The 18587-nt window shown below is 38.8% G+C and overlaps 1 protein-coding gene and 1 long non-coding RNA gene across 2 annotated transcripts; both read right to left on the bottom strand.

Annotated features, from left to right (window-relative positions):
• Positions 1-10053: 10053 nt before the first annotated feature.
• On the bottom strand, positions 10054-10516 carry LOC140038794 (uncharacterized). Its single transcript, XR_011842331.1, has 2 exons — positions 10376-10516; positions 10054-10262 (listed from the first exon to the last, which is right to left on the bottom strand). It is a non-coding gene; the product is annotated as an uncharacterized lncRNA (long non-coding RNA).
• Positions 10517-10971: 455 nt separating this feature from the next.
• LOC140038792 (aspartic proteinase A2-like) lies at positions 10972-17821 on the bottom strand. The gene is made up of 14 exons (XM_072084067.1): positions 17363-17821; positions 16694-17040; positions 16557-16617; positions 16364-16458; positions 16164-16276; positions 15236-15404; positions 15083-15122; positions 12554-12618; positions 12357-12470; positions 12133-12197; positions 11891-12020; positions 11676-11795; positions 11473-11561; positions 10972-11287 (listed from the first exon to the last, which is right to left on the bottom strand). Exons 2-14 carry the CDS (start codon positions 17024-17026, stop codon positions 11182-11184), a joined length of 1500 nt encoding a protein of 499 aa, XP_071940168.1. The 5' UTR covers positions 17027-17040; positions 17363-17821; the 3' UTR covers positions 10972-11181.
• Positions 17822-18587: the final 766 nt, after the last annotated feature.

An 18587-nucleotide genomic window follows, 5' to 3' on the forward strand; every position in this document is an offset into this window, starting at 1 on the left:
AGCATGAAGGAATGAAAGTCATCCATGTAGTGCACGTCAAAGAGAACCATGTGTGACCCTTCTCTAGTCACATTTGCTGTTTTAGTTAAGTCATTGTAATAAGGGCTTAATGGTCCATAGTCTTGCTTTAATTACCTAAGCGATGACCTCATAAGGTTATTTACCTAAGCGATGACCTCATAAGGTTGTTTACCTAAGGGATGACCTCATAAGGTGTGGTCAAGCCCACAATTCTTAGTCTTATGGAAATAGTCAAGCCTACAATTGTTAGTCTTAGTCAAGACCACAACTCTAGACTAGTTTCACATTTAGTTGTTCATCTCTATGTAAGGCTATAAATAGCCCACACTTCCAATGGTTTTAGGCATTCAATGAATAAATCAGATTTTGAGAGTTTTCTTGGTTTCTCCAAGGCTTCTTGAATACCTTAGAATTTCTCTAGGTGTTCGTGACTTATCAATCTAGAATCGCACTAGGTTGTGGCGTCTTCTACCATTATACCAAGGTTCGTTAACCACGTGATTAACGGGTTGAGGTCATCCGCTCCAAACTTGGTGTCCTCTTGTCGATCCTGAAACTAATCTTTTACGGGTTTCGTCACAAGGTTGGCGACGTTCGTATCAGTACTGATGACCTCAACCCGTTAATCACGTGGTTAACGAACCTTGGTATAATGGTAGAAGACGCCACAACCTAGTGCGATTCTAGATTGATAAGTCACGAACACCTAGAGAAATTCTAAGGTATTCAAGAAGCCTTGGAGAAACTAAGAAAACTCTCAAAATCTGATTTATTGATTGAATGCCTAAAACCATTGGAAGTGTGGGCTATTTATAGCCTTACATAGAGATGAACAACTAAATGTGGAACTAGTCTAGAGTTGTGGTCTTGACTAAGACTAACAATTGTAGGCTTGACCAAACCTTATGAGGTCATCCCTTAGGTAAACAACCTTATGAGGTCATCCCTTAGGTAAACAACCTTATGAGGTCATCCCTTAGGTAAACAACCTTATGAGGTCATCGCTTAGGTAATTAAAGCATGACTATGGACCATTAAGCCCTTATTACAATGACTTAACTAAAATAGCAAATGTGACTAGATGGGCAGACGACTTGAGCTTATAAAGCGTGCCCACACCTTATAATGACTTTGCTATGGTGAATCGATTAAATGGCAGAAGACGTATCCTTATAAAGCGTGTCTGTGCCTTATAACGTCTTTGCTGCGGTGAAGCTGAATGAACTGCTCGAGCTCGTGTAACCAGTCCTAGTGGGACTTGAACCTTATCCGATGGCATAGCTTGACTCGTATCATTCCCCTTCTCTTGAAAGCAATTTGCCCACAAATTGAAGCATGAATGATGATAAGAAGAGTTACATGCCGTCGAGTCAATTTTGTTATGATTACCACAATTTTCATCCAATGCATAAACCACTTGCTAAGCTGGAAAGTAAACATTGTTGAACCTTGAATCTCACGAACCAGTTTCAATGTATGCCCAACTTCATCGCTTGTGATCATGAGGTAAGGATCCTCAAAGTGATGCGATGTAGATCCTATGAAATCATACTCCTCAAACTTGAATAAGCTTGCAAAGTATGGAAGCTGACTTGGTGAAGTTGGAGCTTCAAGTGGACTAGGTGCAAGATGAGCATAGGTATTGTAGTGACCATTGAAGACCTCGCTCCTTGTGTAAACTCGTGGAACATGGTCGGTTCTAAGGTCTTGAGGGTACACATAGTTTGATCCTCCAAAGACGTGAACAGTTTTGAAATTATCTGATTCCATGAATGGGAACCAATTTGATCTAACTCCTAGAAGACAAACTCCATGGAAACTCGCAAATTGGACAAGCGTCTTTGGGATGGAACATTGTAAGATCAAAACGATTGCACTTTGCTTAACCTGCACAAAACAAGGAACACTAGACAGAGCAATGTTAAGGTTGTTAGAATGGCAATAAGTCCCCTCACTCTCATTTTTGTTGAAACTTAAAATCAGTGCATTATCCCTTCTTTCTTTCGCTTCCTCAGTCAACACTTTGGATTTTTCAATCTCTTTCTCATGCTCAATAGCTGTCTTTTTCCTCTCATTATTCTTAGCCTCTTTCTCCTTTTCAACTCCCTCAGATTTTACCTCATCAGTCACAATTCCCTCATCTAGCTCTTTCTTCATACTATAACGCTCATGTTCACTTCTCATGTATGCTAGATCAATACAAATTTGGTCATAAATAAGTGGTACAAGTGCAGAACGACGACCATTAAATAAGAAGGAATACTTATTAGTATGTCTATCATATTTAACTTCTCGCCTCAACATCCACGCTTTACCTAGCAACACATGTGTCACTTGAATTGGGATTACATCACACAACACCTCATCCACATATTTGCCAATTTGAATAGGTACAAGTGTGTGTTTAGTAAGCCAAACATCACCATGAGCACTCGACAACTTATACGGTTGAAGATGATCAATGGTTGGAAGATTTAATTTGTGAACCATGATAGCGCTTGCAAGATTGACTTCACAACTCCTATCAATGGCCAAGCTGCATGTTTTATCTTTGACACCACAACGAGTATAAAACCAACAATGCAACTGAGATTTGACGATGTCCAACTGCTCATTTACACCACGTAATGCCATTTCTTCGACTCCCTTAGGATCAGGAAGAAGATGTTGTAAGCTAGCTTTTAAATGCCTCGTATTCGCCATGATGTATTGAGGAAACCTGCAAAAATTTAGTGAAACAAAAGATATTTTTCCTTACCACACAAGCTCACATGTTTACACTCGTCACTCGTGTATCACTCAAGTGTTTAAAACACTCTAATGTTCTCAAGGTTCTGCTTGCTTCCCTTGAAGAAAGTAGAAAATTTCCCTGAAAAGTTCAACTAGCTTCGCACAAGAATCTACTCAAATGTGGCTCGTTATAAGCTGGAAATTTGAGGAGGTATAAGACAAAAATGACTCAAAAGAACTGGAAAAAAAAATAATCTGCTGGAATTTGTTAAACCCTAAACCCTAAACCCTAAACCCTAAACCCTAAACCCTAAACCCTAAACCCTAAACCCTAAACCCTAAACCCTAAACCCTAAACCCTAAACCCTAAACCCTAAACCCTAAACCCTAAACCCTAAACCCTAAACCCTAAACCCTAAACCCTAAACCCTAAACCCTAAACCCTAAACCCTAAACCCTAAACCCTAAACCCTAAACCCTAAACCCTAAACCCTAAACCCTAAACCCTAAACCCTAAACCCTAAACCCTAAACCCTAAACCCTAAACCCTAAACCCTAAACCCTAAACCCTAAACCCTAAACCCTAAACCCTAAACCCTAAACCCTAAACCCTAAACCCTAAACCCTAAACCCTAAACCCTAAACCCTAAACCCTAAACCCTAAACCCTAAACCCTAAACCCTAAACCCTAAACCCTAAACCCTAAACCCTAAACCCTAAACCCTAAACCCTAAACCCTAAACCCTAAACCCTAAACCCTAAACCCTAAACCCTAAACCCTAAACCCTAAACCCTAAACCCTAAACCCTAAACCCTAAACCCTAAACCCTAAACCCTAAACCCTAAACCCTAAACCCTAAACCCTAAACCCTAAACCCTAAACCCTAAACCCTAAACCCTAAACCCTAAACCCTAAACCCTAAACCCTAAACCCTAAACCCTAAACCCTAAACCCTAAACCCTAAACCCTAAACCCTAAACCCTAAACCCTAAACCCTAAACCCTAAACCCTAAACCCTAAACCCTAAACCCTAAACCCTAAACCCTAAACCCTAAACCCTAAACCCTAAACCCTAAACCCTAAACCCTAAACCCTAAACCCTAAACCCTAAACCCTAAACCCTAAACCCTAAACCCTAAACCCTAAACCCTAAACCCTAAACCCTAAACCCTAAACCCTAAACCCTAAACCCTAAACCCTAAACCCTAAACCCTAAACCCTAAACCCTAAACCCTAAACCCTAAACCCTAAACCCTAAACCCTAAACCCTAAACCCTAAACCCTAAACCCTAAACCCTAAACCCTAAACCCTAAACCCTAAACCCTAAACCCTAAACCCTAAACCCTAAACCCTAAACCCTAAACCCTAAACCCTAAACCCTAAACCCTAAACCCTAAACCCTAAACCCTAAACCCTAAACCCTAAACCCTAAACCCTAAACCCTAAACCCTAAACCCTAAACCCTAAACCCTAAACCCTAAACCCTAAACCCTAAACCCTAAACCCTAAACCCTAAACCCTAAACCCTAAACCCTAAACCCTAAACCCTAAACCCTAAACCCTAAACCCTAAACCCTAAACCCTAAACCCTAAACCCTAAACCCTAAACCCTAAACCCTAAACCCTAAACCCTAAACCCTAAACCCTAAACCCTAAACCCTAAACCCTAAACCCTAAACCCTAAACCCTAAACCCTAAACCCTAAAAACCCTAAACCCTAAACCCTAAACCCTAAACCCTAAACCCTAAACCCTAAACCCTAAACCCTAAACCCTAAACCCTAAACCCTAAACCCTAAACCCTAAACCCTAAACCCTAAACCCTAAACCCTAAACCCTAAACCCTAAACCCTAAACCCTAAACCCTAAACCCTAAACCCTAAACCCTAAACCCTAAACCCTAAACCCTAAACCCTAAACCCTAAACCCTAAACCCTAAACCCTAAACCCTAAACCCTAAACCCTAAACCCTAAACCCTAAACCCTAAACCCTAAACCCTAAACCCTAAACCCTAAACCCTAAACCCTAAACCCTAAACCCTAAACCCTAAACCCTAAACCCTAAACCCTAAACCCTAAACCCTAAACCCTAAACCCTAAACCCTAAACCCTAAACCCTAAACCCTAAACCCTAAACCCTAAACCCTAAACCCTAAACCCTAAACCCTAAACCCTAAACCCTAAACCCTAAACCCTAAACCCTAAACCCTAAACCCTAAACCCTAAACCCTAAACCCTAAACCCTAAACCCTAAACCCTAAACCCTAAACCCTAAACCCTAAACCCTAAACCCTAAACCCTAAACCCTAAACCCTAAACCCTAAACCCTAAACCCTAAACCCTAAACCCTAAACCCTAAACCCTAAACCCTAAACCCTAAACCCTAAACCCTAAACCCTAAACCCTAAACCCTAAACCCTAAACCCTAAACCCTAAACCCTAAACCCTAAACCCTAAACCCTAAACCCTAAACCCTAAACCCTAAACCCTAAACCCTAAACCCTAAACCCTAAACCCTAAACCCTAAACCCTAAACCCTAAACCCTAAACCCTAAACCCTAAACCCTAAACCCTAAACCCTAAACCCTAAACCCTAAACCCTAAACCCTAAACCCTAAACCCTAAACCCTAAACCCTAAACCCTAAACCCTAAACCCTAAACCCTAAACCCTAAACCCTAAACCCTAAACCCTAAACCCTAAACCCTAAACCCTAAACCCTAAACCCTAAACCCTAAACCCTAAACCCTAAACCCTAAACCCTAAACCCTAAACCCTAAACCCTAAACCCTAAACCCTAAACCCTAAACCCTAAACCCTAAACCCTAAACCCTAAACCCTAAACCCTAAACCCTAAACCCTAAACCCTAAACCCTAAACCCTAAACCCTAAACCCTAAACCCTAAACCCTAAACCCTAAACCCTAAACCCTAAACCCTAAACCCTAAACCCTAAACCCTAAACCCTAAACCCTAAACCCTAAACCCTAAACCCTAAACCCTAAACCCTAAACCCTAAACCCTAAACCCTAAACCCTAAACCCTAAACCCTAAACCCTAAACCCTAAACCCTAAACCCTAAACCCTAAACCCTAAACCCTAAACCCTAAACCCTAAACCCTAAACCCTAAACCCTAAACCCTAAACCCTAAACCCTAAACCCTAAACCCTAAACCCTAAACCCTAAACCCTAAACCCTAAACCCTAAACCCTAAACCCTAAACCCTAAACCCTAAACCCTAAACCCTAAACCCTAAACCCTAAACCCTAAACCCTAAACCCTAAACCCTAAACCCTAAACCCTAAACCCTAAACCCTAAACCCTAAACCCTAAACCCTAAACCCTAAACCCTAAACCCTAAACCCTAAACCCTAAACCCTAAACCCTAAACCCTAAACCCTAAACCCTAAACCCTAAACCCTAAACCCTAAACCCTAAACCCTAAACCCTAAACCCTAAACCCTAAACCCTAAACCCTAAACCCTAAACCCTAAACCCTAAACCCTAAACCCTAAACCCTAAACCCTAAACCCTAAACCCTAAACCCTAAACCCTAAACCCTAAACCCTAAACCCTAAACCCTAAACCCTAAACCCTAAACCCTAAACCCTAAACCCTAAACCCTAAACCCTAAACCCTAAACCCTAAACCCTAAACCCTAAACCCTAAACCCTAAACCCTAAACCCTAAACCCTAAACCCTAAACCCTAAACCCTAAACCCTAAACCCTAAACCCTAAACCCTAAACCCTAAACCCTAAACCCTAAACCCTAAACCCTAAACCCTAAACCCTAAACCCTAAACCCTAAACCCTAAACCCTAAACCCTAAACCCTAAACCCTAAACCCTAAACCCTAAACCCTAAACCCTAAACCCTAAACCCTAAACCCTAAACCCTAAACCCTAAACCCTAAACCCTAAACCCTAAACCCTAAACCCTAAACCCTAAACCCTAAACCCTAAACCCTAAACCCTAAACCCTAAACCCTAAACCCTAAACCCTAAACCCTAAACCCTAAACCCTAAACCCTAAACCCTAAACCCTAAACCCTAAACCCTAAACCCTAAACCCTAAACCCTAAACCCTAAACCCTAAACCCTAAACCCTAAACCCTAAACCCTAAACCCTAAACCCTAAACCCTAAACCCTAAACCCTAAACCCTAAACCCTAAACCCTAAACCCTAAACCCTAAACCCTAAACCCTAAACCCTAAACCCTAAACCCTAAACCCTAAACCCTAAACCCTAAACCCTAAACCCTAAACCCTAAACCCTAAACCCTAAACCCTAAACCCTAAACCCTAAACCCTAAACCCTAAACCCTAAACCCTAAACCCTAAACCCTAAACCCTAAACCCTAAACCCTAAACCCTAAACCCTAAACCCTAAACCCTAAACCCTAAACCCTAAACCCTAAACCCTAAACCCTAAACCCTAAACCCTAAACCCTAAACCCTAAACCCTAAACCCTAAACCCTAAACCCTAAACCCTAAACCCTAAACCCTAAACCCTAAACCCTAAACCCTAAACCCTAAACCCTAAACCCTAAACCCTAAACCCTAAACCCTAAACCCTAAACCCTAAACCCTAAACCCTAAACCCTAAACCCTAAACCCTAAACCCTAAACCCTAAACCCTAAACCCTAAACCCTAAACCCTAAACCCTAAACCCTAAACCCTAAACCCTAAACCCTAAACCCTAAACCCTAAACCCTAAACCCTAAACCCTAAACCCTAAACCCTAAACCCTAAACCCTAAACCCTAAACCCTAAACCCTAAACCCTAAACCCTAAACCCTAAACCCTAAACCCTAAACCCTAAACCCTAAACCCTAAACCCTAAACCCTAAACCCTAAACCCTAAACCCTAAACCCTAAACCCTAAACCCTAAACCCTAAACCCTAAACCCTAAACCCTAAACCCTAAACCCTAAACCCTAAACCCTAAACCCTAAACCCTAAACCCTAAACCCTAAACCCTAAACCCTAAACCCTAAACCCTAAACCCTAAACCCTAAACCCTAAACCCTAAACCCTAAACCCTAAACCCTAAACCCTAAACCCTAAACCCTAAACCCTAAACCCTAAACCCTAAACCCTAAACCCTAAACCCTAAACCCTAAACCCTAAACCCTAAACCCTAAACCCTAAACCCTAAACCCTAAACCCTAAACCCTAAACCCTAAACCCTAAACCCTAAACCCTAAACCCTAAACCCTAAACCCCTAAACCCTAAACCCTAAACCCTAAACCCTAAACCCTAAACCCTAAACCCTAAACCCTAAACCCTAAAACCCTAAAACCCTAAACCCTAAACCCTAAACCCTAAACCCTAAACCCTAAACCCTAAACCCTAAACCCTAAACCCTAAACCCTAAACCCTAAACCCTAAACCCTAAACCCTAAACCCTAAACCCTAAACCCTAAACCCTAAACCCTAAACCCTAAACCCTAAAGAAAATTATATTTTGACCATTTAATTTTTATAAAATTATATTTTTACCTCATATTTTGGTGAAATTATACAATAACCTCTATATTTTTCAAAATTGAAATTTTACCCCTATTTTTTACTAAGTTAGAAATTGACCACTGTAGTTTAGTAAAATTTCAAATTGGCCTCAATATTTTCTAGAAATCTATATTCATTCATAAACATTAGCTAAATTGTAAATAAACCCATATTCTTTTGCTAACTTGTAAATAATAAATTCCTAAATCCTTTCTATATTCCATCACGCTCAAAAACTGATTGTTGTTTTTGAGATATTTAATTTGTTTTTACAAATTCTTAATCTTTCTAATTCTATGAATGTTAAGTTTTTTGGTATCCTTTCTGTATACCCTTCTTTGTAATATTTTTTCTTCTCCTCGTTAATATTAGTGGAAAAGGAAAGATTCTACATAGTATAAAGGCATTTACAATGCTCTTTTTCGAGCACTTGTCTACTCCAATAATTAAATGAAGCTCAATTTTTCCCTTTATATATTTAAGAGCATGGCTTCATTTTATAATATTTTCATTTTTCTTCTTAAACAATTATGTTATAATATTTTAAAATCAAATTTAGATCTTTTTTCTTTTTTTTAATCAATCAAACCACTTTGCCAATTGTACAACAATCTTGCGCAATAATATGTAAATTAGTTTCTTCGAGAAGACTTGCGTTTGTTTATATGTGTGTTGGAACTAATCATCCTACGATATATCGTCTATAAATTACCAAATGTCTGATTGTTTATGAGACAAAAATAAAGTAATATTATGGATAGGCCATTTCCTATTCCTAATTTGGGAGTTTAGGATAGAAAAGAAAATAATAGAAAGCTTAGGTTAGAAAAGAAAGGAAGAGAAGACAAAGGATAAAAATAATTTTCCGTATTGTTTGGAAGTTGTGGAAGAGAAAGGGAGAGAAAAAAGTATTATTATTCTTATGTGCATTTTACACATTTATTCTCCAACTTAAATTTTTTAAATTTATTTTGGTGGACAGTTCACAAGTTTTAAATGATAAAGTCTCACTTTTCTTTCATTTCTTTCCACTTTTGGAGAGAGTAGTTTTTTTTTTTTTACCAACGCATCCTTCCATTTCTTTTCTTTTCTTTTCTTTTCCCACCGTATAAAACCCCCAAGCAAAGCAAAATAATCCATTATCCATCCTTTCTCTTCTTCTCTCTCCATTTTTTTGTCCCATCCAAACACATAAACGTAGGATAAGAAGATCTATTTAACAAAAGACAGATTGATCACATCTTTCTTTATCTACTTCAGTCTTTTGCTTCCGTCGTGTGTACATCAACTCATCCATCGCTAGTAAATTGCCATCTTCAATATGCTTTGTGAATGAAAAAGTTACCGCGACCATGATCTGTGATCCACAAAGACTGACAGATTACTTCGTGATGGAAAATGCAGCTTTAAATTTTATTTCCTGATGAAAAGAAAATGCAGGAAGATGAAGCTGAAAGGAGAACAAGTTAGATGTAAAACACAAACATGGTAGCTTTGGTTTTTGCTGCTGTATTAACAAAAGTGTTTTGATGTAAATTGGTCATGAAAAAGGAATCTTGATCGGAATGTGTCACTAATATTACAGAAACTACATTAAATTAGCCACCAGCATCACATGAAACCTGAAGGGGGCGCCTTATAAATTCCCTACCTCAATCACTGACTACTTATTGTTGCTTTATCATTTTCATCCTACTTCCACTTACTGGACGTTTCGTTGCCCCTGGGTTCTGAATCTCTCCAGTTACGTTCTTCTGCGTTTCCACATCTGTACAGATTTACGTGCCATTTCCTCCAACACGATGTCAAGTTTGTTCTGTTTACTGCAACTTAGTGAATTGTGTCTGAGAGTTAAAAATAACAGGAGATACACTAACACTGCAGGTTGGATCCCGACTTGGACTTGTCTAATATTGACCACATCACCCGAACATCCTCGTACGCGCAAGCCATGACTTCCACCTGAAGATCCATTACACGCTTCTCATGTCCTGCAGCTGCAAGCGCATATTCATGTCGTGCTCGTAGAATTGAGATCCCAACAAAGAAAGTGTGAGATGGAATGGTAGATAGAATTATTTGGAGAGGACTAGCTAATAATACTGGTTACCTATACGTTGCTTGGACTTGTCATCTCTCGGAGATTGCTGATAGAAGAAAGTACAAGCTTTCCTGAACGGGGAGGAGATTGTTCGAACCCACGAAGTCATGCTTACTACGTAGTGCTGCTGTCTAGAACTGATCTTTGAATGTTTTAGTGGAACGGTTATGAAGCACACCACAGCAGCCCCAATGCCGAAGGTGACTTGTAACCCAGAGCGGAAGAACAGTTTGACGTTAGACCTGGCATGTGAAGAAGAGTCGGTTGCTAAATTATAGAAGGGAAGGCAAGATCCGTGAGATGAGCTCTCTGACTTATAATGCATTCCTACACCACTTCTTAATTATAGCTATCTAATCTTCTAAGATTTTGCTGCAGATCATTCCTTGGCACATGGAGCACGCTCCCCACACGTGGAAGTCTGAAGACCCGTACTTTCTGGTGAACATGGCTTCAAGATTAAGGTCCCCTGCCCTCCCTTTCCAGTTCTCCACCCTCCTCCCTTTTGCTTGCCCCCCTCCCGGTAGGAACACACACAGACAATCACCATGCCCACTGGTAAAGAAATACATAGACAGCAGCATAACATTAGGCCTCTTGGTATGTGAATCTTTAACGAATATCAAGTCGTTTATTAATAAAAGTTTGCAAATGATATGTGACTCATCGACATCAAGTCGATGATATTGTAGTCTGACTGAGTACATGACTTGTACATGGACAACACAGCCGAGTACATAATTTATACATAGACAACAGAGCCTTAATGTCAAATTTAACTAACGATTGTCCACCAAACAGAAAGACAAAGCTTCCTAGTAGAAAGAGTTTTGGAAACGAGAACTTTCTGCAAACCCGACTCGCGAATTACCAAAGTCAAAGACAGTATGATAGGCACCCAGGAACAGATTTCCAAGAACCCTGCAACCAAAGACTTTGTGCTTGTTAACCAACACCACAAATGTAGACATATGAAGAAAAAAAATATAGGGAGAGTAGAATTCAAGATGCTCATATGTGCTGCGAACATCAAAGAGAAAACCAAGAAGGTACTCTCAGATGTCAACTTGGCACCCAAAGTCATTGATGAAGTTCAGATTGCATACCAGAGTGGGCCCTGCGGCTGAGGCACGTCCAAAGGCACAAAACCACTAAGACAGACTGCAGTGAGGTTTTCTTCAATTCTAATGGTGTACTACAAGTACAAGAAACCAGAGGATATAGTCAACGTAAAACTCACCATTACACCTTGTCTCCAGAACGCTAAAAGAAACACAGGTAAACTCTCTCATTTGAAAACGGGATTTACCTCTAGTGGTGAAAGGGGGAAGGATCTGTTCCCAATTGTAACTGATATAGATGGCAAGGTAGCAACACTTTCACAGTCAACAAATGCTCGACCAGTTGGATTTGGGAGCTTCTCACAAAGCTTAAGAAGAGAAAGTATTAGAAGACATTACCGCAAATGAGTTTTGGCAAAATGTTGTGGACCTGAAACGAAATGCAGTCTACTCAAACATTCACCTCATTAACATATTTCAACACATGGTCCTTTGTTTTCTTTTTTCTCAACTCTACTTGCATCCAGAACACAGCCATCTCACAGAATGGGCACAATGCATTCTCATCGGCTGCTAAGTCATCCACACTTGAACTTATGTCCACCAATTTGATGCCATGGACATTTTCAGTTACAGTCAGTATTATAGTATAATTGCCAAAGTGCTCGGTTAAGGTGTTAATGCACAAAAAGAAGAGAATCTAACCTAAAGTTCTCAGAACTCTTGTACAGACAAAGCCCAATATGATTACATAACTTCTTGGGCTCGAACTGTAGAAGCAAGAAGACAAATGCATAAAAATACGTCATGTCAGCATAAGGAAAAACTGAAAGAGAAAAAAAAGTTAATATGAGTTCCCAAAAAACAAATTCGAAATGACTAAGAAGAATAAAACTGAGGAACAAAGACTAGATGGCAGAGAAGCTAACCCCTGAAATTAACTTCTCCCATATCAAATCGCCGTAAGAGGACACAATGCTTTTGCACTCCAAGCTCACAACTCCTTCTGCTCCAATTGCGTGGTTAATTTGAGTCAAAATAGTCTGGAATGGAGCTTATACACATCAATGAGAAGTATAACACTCGGATGATATTGGTGAAAAAGCAAGATAAATTGAATGCATACTGTTGGACCAGCAAGAAAGGAGGTTCCTGAGTCTACAATGGCAGCACAACCATCCCGGCAAAGACCTAAAACAATTTAAACTTTATGAAACATTCATTTTCAGACACGAGAAAACATGACAATAGATTCATAACTTTCCTTCACAATATCATCATTACACATTCTTATATCATTTGAATAAGTTTCGACCCAAAATATGACTGGGGAATATATCAGAGAATTTATTTGTATTCACAAAAGTAACACTAAAGTAAATACATGCCGAGTGGGAAAATGTGCATAAGTACATCAGCTAAAGGAACCAAGTGAAAAGTAACCAACCAAGTTCTGTTTCTGTTTACGCAATGGAAAAAGAAGTCAGAAGGGGCATCTTCAAAGAGCATCCTTTTGCCAATTTATAAGAATGATTTGACATTGCAAGGACATCCGCAAGGTAGTTTTTCAAGTCATAATACAAAATCAGATAAAGGACATGGCAAAAATAAATTGTTAATCTTTTTCTGCACAAGAGGGCAACTAGAGTGACTGGGATACAAACTCCCTCCCACCAGCATGGTAGAGCCTTGAGGGATTACACATTGGCCACTAGGCTAGCCCAAGTGCTTAATCTCGACTTGAATCAATCAGAACTTATCTTATATGATTTTAAGCTTTTTAGTAGAGTCCTCCTTTCATTTGTAGTTAATTCAGGGACAAAAACAAAATCCTCAGAATTGATAATGAACTCAAATTTTAAACTTCAACCACACCCTATCTACTGCAAATAGCAAAATGGCATACTTCAAAGCTTTCTTATCCACCAGTGATGAAGAAACAAGCTATTAGTCGTCTCCTAAAGGCTTATCCACTAACCAAAATCTGAACGATCCAAGCTATCTTAAATTATTTTTCTCTTCTTTTCTCTCAAAATCTCAACACCCAACTATGGGTTGGATTTTGTCAAGTTCAAATGGACATTTCCTCCTGTTTTAAAAATATAATGACAATCTCTGGCATATATCAGGGGACATAACTCTTATGCCAATTCATCAACTGCTAGCACAGGTAACAATTACTGGCTTCCTAAAAGGTTCTGACATTACAATTACTTTCATAGCTAGCTTCCTAAGAGTCTTTAACGTTAGAATTACCTTCAAATATACTAGGGATAAATAATGTAACTATGAGTTAGAGGTTTTTAAGACTTTATTTTAAACGAACAATTTCAATTAAAATAGTTGCAAAATGAAACATTAAGGTAGATTAGTTCTGCAATTCAGAAAAACCTGCATGGGTGTTAGCATACTTTACATCTGTTTTGCCAGACACACATTCTCATATTGTCTTTTATATAACGCTTGTTTGGTGAGTATCTAAACTGCCCATAGTTAAAAAATAACATTGAAGCTCATTCATAAGCAAAACTAATAAACGGTATATGTAGAAAAAAATTAAAAAAGTAAAAAAAAAAAAAAGGGGAAAAATTAAATTAAAAACTAAATAGTGTCAGGTGTCTTTCCTGCTCAAATTATCCAGTATATAATAGGATAAATAAATTGGCACAATGTCTCACCTTATTAATGCCAGTGCTAATGGCAGACCCCTATGTGTCAATATAACAAAATTCAAGCTATAACTAAATTATGCAAGTTAAGGTTTTATATATACAAAACAAATTCATGAATGCATTTTCTTTTTGACAGAAATTAAGTTTACACGTTAGGGATAACATTACGAATTCCATTTCTGAAATAGATAGGTAACAATACGTAGTTAATGTGTCAAAGTTTACCGCATAGGGGTAAAAATGGAAAAACAAAAAGTGACAAAATTTAACACCAAAAGCCAGGCTGGTGCTTTAAATATAGGAAGGTTTCTTAGACGCTAAAATATAACTTTAACAAGTGAACTGACAAACGAATTGAAAGCTTTATATGTACTCCAAGCCTTTGTTGTCCAACATTGCTGAAAAAAGAATCATTACCCATCTCCTAAAAGCTTTACCCAGGAGCCAAACACCTTTTGAGGCCTACTCATATGGTTGCTGAGTGCTGACCACAAAGTCCTCAGAATCTACCTCCCAGTGTTGCAGTTTTATAAGATTTTCTCGTTTGACTTCAGAAGTATATTGATCATATAAATTTCCCAAAAACGCTATATATCTTTCACAATAGTCCAATTAGTACCAGAGCGAATCTTGTGTTGCCCAAAGCTACTAAGCATAACTAGCCCTTGTTTAGTTTTTTATAAAACATGTTAACAGCTTGCCACAAGGTGGTGGCCCACAGTTGAAATCATGACATAAAGAAAGAGAATAATATGTTTATGCACATCTAGTAGCTATTAGTTTAATAGCCCATCATCCATATAAAAACATACATAATAAGAGTACTTGTTCACATAAAATCATTTCCACACAATAACCTCAAAATATTGGCATAAAATTTTCAAAAACAAATTTGAAAACAGCTTAGGTGTTGAATGTGCACCAGAAACAAGCCATAATTAACTTCAAAATGATCAACATAATATGGAACCAAAAGGCATCACCTGTTGAATCACTTCCAATAAGTACATCCCCAACCTCAATCTGTGGCATTTAAGATAGCTAAGGTCAATTTCCACAACTGAAGTGAACCCAGTAGGACTGGTCTTCACCCTGGTTGAAATAATTGTATGAAATTAACCTTTGGTGTTGATTACCTGCCAGTAGCCACGTTGAGTAATTGGAACATAAGTATGATGACCCCTGAAGTGCGTCCAATCAATACCCCCAAAGATAATCTCACCTCCTGTCTTTGACTTAGGATCTGTATTCAGCGAAAAGGAGAATAACTTTTGGGTAACAACGCCTTGTAGCATCATATTGGACCTGCAATAGTCATGTAATTGTGCTTCAAACTTCCAAGAAAATTAAATATTGTGACCACAAAAGAACATTACTCTTCATCTTTAACCATCTACCAGGCACTTATATCTCAACCATGTTGATAAAACTTCATCGTGATTGCACTGAATTTTACCTAACCAGAACTTGATGCAAGATACACCCGATGATGTGCAAATTGAAGGTATATAGAGAGGATCAAAAATAATATATTCTCGGAGAATTTTAGGGATCATCCCAGGTCTTTATTTGTTCCCGTTACTAAGGATCCTTGAGCTAAATATATATGAGAAACCATTCTGGTAAATAATGACATCAAATGGAGAAACCATTCAGGTAAATAATATATATGAGAAACCATTCAGGTAAATAATGGAAAATGACATCAAAGAAACACTAGTTTGTTGCCCTTGATGATAGGCCTAATGTCAAAAAGGATTCCTTTGCCCCAGATGAAGAGGAAGCACATGGCAGACAGAACTGACAGAAAACGAAGTTGTTGTACTGAAGCAAAAAATGAGAGGATAATGACTGAATAAGCATGTTAACCTATATAATATACTCAGCCAATGTTGGTTCAATACCATATTTCTACTTTTGAGTTAAATAAAAGACAAGCATACGTAACAATAATTAGCTTCAGCATCTTGTTGGTTAAAGCCACATCGTGCTGGAGCCATCACAACAACAAATTGCAATACCCCCAAAAAAAAAAGTTTAATGAATATATCAAGCATAGTATACCAAATTGGAGTTACACGTCCAATAGCAATGTCCTGAAATCCAAGTCCAAGTATCCCATCAAATTGTGCAACTAAGAACGTGAACAGTCCTTCCCATGTTGCCTCAGTGAACACCTAAGGAACTATAGCTTTCAGAATCCAAAATTTCAATCAAACCAAAAAGCCACAGAAACATTATCTGGAAAACAAGCTATCTTGCACCTGCTCCTTAATTGTGATACCTCCAAGTCCTGCATTATCTCTGCTAAAGAATCCATAGATGGATCCCGAGCCATAAGGGATTTTGCAAGATTTTCCTACACCAGAAACCTCATGCATAAGAGCCAAATTTGTACAAAAGCACATAGTACTTGCATACATAAAAGAGTGGTTCAGAGTAGCACATTTTATTTACCAATTTCTGTATATGTGCTGGATTGCCTTGACCTATACTTGGAGTGTACATAGCATGCAACCTGAAACAAATAATGCTTCGTGATGTTGTTTTAGGGGTGGAATGAGTATTTCAAATTTTACATTGACATGACTTACAGAAAAGAAGCATTTTGAAGATGGGACCCAAAGATTAGCACTGCCAGTATCAAAGACAACATCAAAATGTTGTGGTGGTGTACCGAGACTAATCTCACCATAATACTGCATATCCAAGTAGTTCTTCAGATACACAACATTTCGTTCTAGGGATTCCACGTGGCCAGTGAAGTTTCCCAAGTGTCCGGCATAGATTGTTGCCGCATGGATGTTGTTAAGATTCAAAGGCCGCTTCTTGAGAGCGATCCTCAGTATCCCATCAGACGGAAGGTTGAAAGCAAGGTTGCCGGCTCCAAAAAGTAGAAATGCTAGCACCAGTAGGTTTAGCAGCATGATGGTCTGATTGCCTGCCACAGTCACATAATGGTTCTAATATGAGATAGGTAAGAGTTTCTAGACACTCGATGAGCTCTTGTGCTTCTTGAAAGAAAGGCCATTTACAAGGCTGTGGTCAGCTATTTAGGCACTCTTAAAGTCTTGCCCAAAATTATCTCCGCATTCAACACCATTACGCCGAACGAGACCAATACGATTACATATATGGTGTTGAGAAGAACAATTACATGGGTTGTTGGCGTAGAAGGATATTATGTCATACAAATATAACGATTGACAAGAGGTAGAATACAGGAACTTTTAGAATCCATCAAAGAGATTGATGAGCTTTACCTCAAGTACAGTGGGAAGATGTCGAGCTCAACAAAGGATACAGGAAGAAGGCATCTGAGAGGCACGAATTCAACTCTGTAGGAGGCTCGGGGGTTATAAGATGGCATAGTCGTCAACGACGGATACATATAAATTGGTGGCGCCACTAGATTCGAGGGTGCGACATTAAATTGAACTTCATCGAATGGGTCCAGTCAAGGAAATTACTAGACAATTTCGCAGGAGAGACGTGGGTACATGACATGCGTATGCAAGAAAAAGGTCTGGGCCACTGAAATTGTAGCTTGTAAAGATGAAATTTCCGGGGCGTGTCTTTTCTGCTCTGCTTAGCATGGTCAATTCAAAGTTGAAAGTACCCAGATGACAGGACAACGATGATGATGTGCGTCCTTTTCCGCTATTCAGGAAGGAGTAAAGAGGCGTTGATAATTGATAACTAACTAGTAATACATAGTACTGCGTTAGGCATGTTCTCACCTACTGTTTTTAATGCCGGTAGCAGCTTCCCGCTTCCCGCTTCCGCTTGCAGTAACTAATTTTGCGAGTTTCACAGCGGAAGGAAATAAAAGGCACGAGTCCGGTCAGAACCGAGTATTTTGCCGTCCCTCGTCTTGTGGACTAATTGCATTTTCCCCCAAAAAGTCTTTAAGTCAGTTGCGAATTCCCGCTCATCTTTCGGTTGAACCATTTTAGCTCCTTGGATGCCAATCAATATGACCGAACCAGCCAATACTTGCCAAGAATGGATTTCATACACAGTGCTTGAACATCAATGCCCAAATATTTGGGTGCACAGCCTTTTTTGTGAGGTAAGTCGACTTACTAAAATAACATAAGGATAGGGTATTATTTGAAATTTTATTTGGAATAATTAATGTAGTACTTTTTGTGATGTGATGTATGTGAGATAAAAAGGTGGGTTGAAAAATGTGTTTATGATGCAAGCAAAATATTATTTAGAATTTGTTCACTATCCAAACAAACCATTGATTCAATTCCTTCGGTCAAAATCAAGACAAAAGTAAAAAGTTTTCACAATATTTTCTTTTTTGTTTTAATTGTATAGTTTTTCTTGTGGTTAACTAAAAAAGAAAATATATAAAATTGCAACCCAATAATTGAGACGTATCAATAAAAAAAGGTGAAAAAAAATAAATAAAACCTCTGCTGCACAGATGTGGGCAGTAAAAAATAAAAAGTCATTAAACATGTAAATGATCATAGA

Source organism: Coffea arabica, chromosome 3e, assembly GCF_036785885.1.
Source record: "Coffea arabica cultivar ET-39 chromosome 3e, Coffea Arabica ET-39 HiFi, whole genome shotgun sequence".
In the NCBI taxonomy this organism is placed as follows: Eukaryota; Viridiplantae; Streptophyta; class Magnoliopsida; order Gentianales; family Rubiaceae; genus Coffea; species Coffea arabica.

Excerpts from the sequence above, each read along its gene's own strand:
- LOC140038792 (XM_072084067.1), bottom strand. The coding sequence starts at position 17,026 with ATGCTGCTAAACCTACTGGTGCTAGCATTTCTACTTTTTGGAGCCGGC. Across the intron at positions 12,619-15,082 it reads TATTGGAAGTGATTCAACAG|GTCTTTGCCGGGATGGTTGT; the intron begins GTGATGCCTTTT and ends AAATTGTTTTAG. Across the intron at positions 11,288-11,472 it reads CAGCCGCAGGGCCCACTCTG|GGTTCTTGGAAATCTGTTCC; the intron begins GTATGCAATCTG and ends CTTTGGTTGCAG.